Source organism: Vicia villosa, linkage group LG2 (assembly GCF_029867415.1).
Source record: "Vicia villosa cultivar HV-30 ecotype Madison, WI linkage group LG2, Vvil1.0, whole genome shotgun sequence".
Lineage (NCBI taxonomy): Eukaryota > Viridiplantae > Streptophyta > Magnoliopsida > Fabales > Fabaceae > Vicia > Vicia villosa.
In genome coordinates, this window is record NC_081181.1 from 99,851,374 (window position 1) to 99,857,680 (window position 6,307).

Consider the following 6,307-nt stretch of genomic DNA (forward strand, 5'->3'; position numbering starts at 1 on the left):
AATGGCAAGATCAACCACCTTGGGTATCATTGACCGCTTGAGCTAGTTTTAATACTTTCTTGTCTTCATGTATTATTATCATCAAAACTACTTCAAGTGTTGTCTTCATCAAAACCATGACATCATCATGAGATGGTTCCTATTGAGGATTCCGCATAGTTAATTGTCTCTTAGGCAACAACGATTCTTAGTTGACGATCCAACGATTCTTAGTTGAGGATCCAACATTAGTTATAATCTCGTGGGAGGCAAGAACTCCTCCATGAGAATCTCCATCATAGTTAATAGCCTTGTGGGCAGCAAATATTTCTCCATGAAGATCTAACTTTTTAAAAGCCTTGTGGGTGATAAAAGTTCTACCTCGTGTTGTTGTTATGTTGGCCTCACTCATCATGAATGACTCTTATAAAATAAGAAACAAGAGAAAAATAAAAATAAAAAATATATATATTTATAGAACGTTTATAATTGACAAACTATCTTATGAAAGTGCTATTAATTAACCAATAATTTCTAAACTTCTGTCTTACAAAACATATATGTCAAATTTATGTGATACAGATATTGATGATTTGAATTTGTAACAACACCAATAGAAAAGACTTAATTATAATTAAATTTGGCAAACCAAAAAAGTATATATAGTTTGGTGAGAATGAAAATAGAGGCAGAGAGAAGAAAGAGAATTGAAAGGAGAGGATAAAGACATTTTGACAACCAAGTAGGATCCGATTACAGCGGTCTCTGTGTTGTGTTGGGTGAGGGTGCAGTTGTGAATATCTTTTCTATCTCTCTCTTTCTATTTTATATTCTCTTTGTGTTGTATTTTTCTCTCATCCCTTTATATATACATACAACTTGGTGAACAAGGGAGAGAAAAAGGAATCATTGTTCCCTCCGTGAAGGGAACCAAGATTCCTCATTTTATGGTTCAACTTTTTCCATACCTCTCCGCATGCTAATAAGGTTTGTCTCTCTCCATTTGGATCAACGTTTCAATTGTCATTATCACATGTCAATTAACTTTATATCGTGATTTCAAGAAGCTCCAAATCTGCGTTAATGTGGTTTTTTTACGTGATTTGGTTGAACTTTCCAACATTTTCATGCATGTGATGATGTTGCTAATTTTGCTAGTTTTGTTTCAACATTGTCGCGCGTTGTGGTGGCTAACGTTGTTTGCATGTTTCTTATGATATGTTACATATTTATTGTTTTTTTCTGATTTTGTCAACTTTTTACAACCCAAATGATGGTTGATTTCTTTAATGTATTATTGTTTGTATATGACTTTTATGCAACATGTTTTTCATGTTTTCTTTCATCTAGAACATTTATATAAGGATGTGTTTATGTATAATTTTATTTGATTTTTCAGGGTTTATTTTAATTCTTTTCAAAGGTGATTGTTGTGCAGCCAAGGCTATGTGACAGCGTCAATGGCTTTGTTATAATAATCAATCATAATTGTGTCACTGTCTATTGTTTCAGAACTTTAGAGTATTCATATTTTAAGGTTGGTGATGAATAATAGATAATGAAAAATGATGTTGAATTTTTTAATCCTATTATAAATTGAATTTGTTCATGTAATATTCATGTCTAACTGGTTTTTTTTTTTTGCAAGGTTTTTTGAGGAATAATTAATAATAGACACACACTATCTATCCTTTTAAGAAAAGAAAAAATGTTGGCTGGATTAGTGAAGAAGTTAGCTTCGACTACAATGGGAAGCTGCGCTTCGAAACCAAATGGGAAGAGTAAGACTCAGAAAAGAAGGACTAAATCTGGAAAGCGCAGAGGAAAAGGAAACATTTCCTCGGCGCTTCCAGATATGCCTTTGAAAAGGATTAGCAATGCTGGAAACCGCGTGGGAGATTTCACTCTCAGTGACTTTGTTCACCTTGATTTTGATAAAGGTAACACAAATACCTGCAGGAGATCAGAGGTTTCAAATGTCAAGTTTCATCTTACACAGGTTCAATACCATAGTCAAATCGACGCAAATGGTAACCTTTTCTCTCTCTTTGGTTTGGTTTGGTCTTTCGGTTATTCATAGTTTTTTGTACTTGATTATGTAGTTAGGGTGGTTCTTATGACAAATAATCTTTAACCAGGCTGTCAGATCATGATCAGACGGGCCACATTTTGACTTTGTACCGTTAGGTCATGATCAGACAGCCCATGTTTCGACTTTGTACTTTGGACCTTATTTACCATAGCTGAAATATGAATCGTCTAATCTTGATCAAACAGTTAAGATAAAGAAGTTGAGCGTTCATATAAATTTTGCAGGAAATTACCAAGAGGATGCATGGTTTGACTCAGTTAGCATAATAGATTCTGATTCAGATGATGACTTCAGTAGTGTGCATGGAGGTGATTCATCTCTTGTAGATCCTAATGATTATCTTCATTGGAATTATTTGTAATATTCCTTTGTGGTTGAACAGATGGTTTTCCTTTCGCCGGACACGCTATCGGAAATGTCCCAAACACTCAAGTACTCCAATATGAAAGTTCATCCTGCTATGTAGATTCAGGGTGTAAATATGAGGAGTTTTATGAAAGCTACCTCAAGATAGATAATAATGGAGAGAAAACTCAAGACAGCAACTCAACACAATCAACTGTTATCATGCTTTCTGTTACAAGACAATCAATTGATACCATCGAAAAGCCCGAATTATGTAAGATTTTCCTATGTTTAACGAATTTCGTCAATGCCTAGTTCTGTGAGAGTTTTTAAATTTATATGTTCTTCGAAATTATCGACAGATCCATCTGAGAGATTTCTGTACCGTCCGAGAGCCGGGATTCAGATTCCAATTTCAACTCAAGAAAAGGCCTTCCCTTGTTCCTGGTCTGCACTTTCACCTTCAGTGTTCAAGCTCCGTGGCGAAACTTTTTTCATGTAAGTAGCAAATTGTATCGATATGCACGTGTCAGTGTCAGACACCAGCATAACACTAGCACACGCCGTTACATTCAATTACTTCTATTTTCTTAAACAATTAATTGTGTCAATATCGTGTCTTTGTCTGTGTCAGTACTTCATATCGGTTAATATGTGTCTGATGATTTATGCAGAGATAAGCAAAAGTGTCCTGCTCCAGATACATGCGCTTATACACCAATAGGTGTGGATTTATTTGTGAGCTCAAGGAAAGTAAATCACATTGCTAAGCATCTTGAACTTCCAAGTGTTAGTCCAAATGAAAATGTACCTTCACTCCTTATTGTTAACATACAGGTTTGCATTCATTTCACTTTTGTTGAGGCCTATATGGTTGTTTTGTTTTTCTATTAGAACAATATTGAAAAATTGATTGTATAATTTAATCATGTGAATTTGTCCTCAGTTGCCAACATATCCTGCTAGCATGTTCCCCGGTGAGGCCAATGGAGAAGGTTTGAGTCTTGTTCTATATTTTAAGTTGTCGGAGAATTTCGAAAAGGAAATCTCTCAGTGTTTTCAAGAGAAGATCAAGGTATTTTGTTTACTCTTTCCCGATTGAGTGATTACATTTAAACATTTCACTTTCTGACATTATTGCTGGTGTCAATGCGTTAGTGTTATGTATGTGTCTGTATCTGTATCGGTGCTTCCTAAATTATGGTATTTGGTTTGACAGAGATTAGTGGATGATGAGATGGAAAAGGTGAAAGGATATACAAAAGAAAGCTTAGTTCCCTTTAGAGAAAGACTCAAAATTTTGTGTGGAGTAGTTAATCCAGAAGACCTTCATCTGAATTCTGCTGAGAGGAAACTTATACAAGGCTACAATGGCAAGCCCGTGCTTTCGCGTCCTCAACACCAATTCTTTAAGGTATATTCATTGGATCAAAATATACACTTTTCAAACTGTTAGTATAAAGATGTTTTACACTATCAATTAATCATAATCGTCAAAAGTTAATGTAAATTTGACAAGCATATAGCGAAACTTCCTCTCTATATAACTACACACATTACTTATCTATTCTAATTACAGGGACCTAATTACTTTGAGATAGACCTCGATATACACCGATTTAGTTATATATCAAGGAAGGGACTTGATTCACTTCGAGACCGTGTAAAGCACGGAATACTTGATGTTGGATTAACTATCCAGGTATAATTTGATCATGCAACAAATGATTCTTTTAAGTTTTCAGAGATCTTATATAGGTTAGTTACGGATTGACCGTGACAAAAAAATAAAGGTTTTATTTGTCACGGTTTAACCGCGACATATATTTTATGAGGTCATATTAAGCCACGATTTAATCATATAAAATTTTAAGTCTTATGCAGTTATCTTGTTTTTGCATGCCTTCAAAAACGAAGTTAATATGATTTGAGTTATATGTTTCATTATTTAATTTAACATGAACCTATTTATGTTTTTATTACAGGCACAAAAGGAAGAGGAACTTCCAGAGCAAGTGTTATGCTGCTTAAGATTGAATAAAATTGACTTTGTTAACCATGGCCAAATTCCTACCATTATGACAATTGATTCAGAATGAATTTGTTAATCAGTGGGGAAAAATGAAAGGAAAAACTATATATATTTTAAAATAATTGAGTATCACTTATGTGCAATATTTATTTATTTTTTAAATCTTTATATTTGATTATGGTATTGAAATCCTTTATAATGTAACTTCGCATAATTATCTTGTCTCCTTGTATTGTGTCACATAGATGATTCTGATTCATGAAGAGATTTTTCACACAATATATGTGTATATATAAAAAGTAGAAGAAGATTTGTTAATTAAAATTTAAATACATGTAAAATATAATGAAGGTTATCCCGACAAAGTTTGTGAGGCACAGTGGAGGATGGTTTGGCTCCAAGGAGGCCAACATATTGGAGAAGGTCCAAGCTATACTTTCTTTAGAAAATAGAAATTTCTTGGGATGATCAAGCAATTTCGAAACTCATAAAATATTTTAAGTTTCCCAGGTCTTTGATACTAAACTTGAAATTTATGACAAGTTTCAAATGTAGGATTTCATCCAAATTGTTACTTTCGATCATTAAATCATAAACATATACAAGCACATTAGTAAAACAATTTGAATTGTCTTCAGTAAACAATGAGTAATCAGATTTAGAATGATTGTACCCAAATGTATGATCGATGATGGGGAAGAATATATCTATGTTGACTAGTTGTAAATGTAGATTGTCCTGCATTTGATCTGAGTTTCTTCAAAGTCATCCATTTGAGCACTAGCAAACACATTATTAAAGTAGGTAGTGTTGTTGATGTTGGATTTCTTAAGATAGAGAGGTACAACATGATTTTTAAAAACACTTCAATTGTATGTCCCAACTTGTTGCAGTAGCTGCCAATTTTAAGACCTCGGCCCCAGCCAAGTTGAGTTCCCTTGTGATTGGAATCTTGTTGTTGTTGAAAAAAATTGATGGATCTTCAATGTCATTATCATCCTCCTGGACTAACATGCTACCTACCAATTGTTGACTCAGATGTAGCAATATATAACTTCATTGATTTGGTTTTAATAGGAGGTAACAGAATTAGGGGAATCATCAAGTAGGCCTTGATCTTTCTTCGTTCTTCAAACGTAGCAGTGGCTAGAAAGCCTTCATTTTGTCACTAAGGTTTGAGATGAACCTCCTAAGAAAATTAATTTTTCCTAGTAATGACTGAAGTTGTTTCTTAGTCGAGGGGGGCTTTGTCTCTAGTATAGCTTTGGCTCAGTTCGAATTCATCTTTATTCCATTCTTAAGGACCACAAAACCTAGGAAGTAACCTGCATCAACACAAAAAGAATATTTTAATGGATTCATCTTCAATCCATATTTCCTCATCCTTTCAAAGGATTGTCGATGGTGGTCTAAGTGACCATCTGTGTATGAGGATTTGACGACAATGTCATCAATAGAGACATGCATACAGATCTCAATGAAATCATGAAATATTAAATCCATTGATCTCGGGTATGTTGCACTAGCATTTTTTAATCCAAAGGGAATTACTACCCACTCGTACGTTCCCAAAGCCCTTCGGCATCTAAATTTCGTTTTTGGCACATCATCTTCTACAATGAAGATTTGGTTATACCTAGAGTATTCGTCCAACATGCTTAAACATTCATAACCTGTTGCTGAGTCGACAAGCATCTCTGCCATAGACATTGGATACTCATCCTTAAGGTTATCTTTACTTAGATCTCTAAAATCGATGCATACTCCAAGTTTCCCATTTTTTAATGACATGAACTATATTGGCGAGCCATTCGACATATTTGGCCGTTCTGATGAACATGCTCCTCAAAAGTCTTTGG

At 34.2% G+C, this 6,307-nt stretch overlaps 1 protein-coding gene across 2 annotated transcripts; it reads left to right on the forward strand.

Annotated features, from left to right (window-relative positions):
* Nucleotides 1–671: 671 nt before the first annotated feature.
* LOC131646516 (uncharacterized) lies at nucleotides 672–4,662 on the forward strand. 2 transcript variants are annotated; one of them, XM_058916537.1, is made up of 11 exons: nucleotides 672–966; nucleotides 1,379–1,516; nucleotides 1,628–2,009; nucleotides 2,296–2,379; nucleotides 2,454–2,690; nucleotides 2,779–2,914; nucleotides 3,091–3,253; nucleotides 3,363–3,491; nucleotides 3,636–3,830; nucleotides 3,996–4,118; nucleotides 4,402–4,662. In XM_058916537.1, the coding sequence occupies exons 3-11, from the start codon at nucleotides 1,688–1,690 to the stop codon at nucleotides 4,513–4,515; spliced, it is 1,503 nt and encodes a 500-aa protein (XP_058772520.1). In that variant the 5' UTR covers nucleotides 672–966; nucleotides 1,379–1,516; nucleotides 1,628–1,687; the 3' UTR covers nucleotides 4,516–4,662. The 2 variants fall into 2 exon arrangements, with proteins under 2 accessions (XP_058772520.1, XP_058772521.1); XM_058916538.1 differs by lacking the exon at nucleotides 1,379–1,516.
* Nucleotides 4,663–6,307: the final 1,645 nt, after the last annotated feature.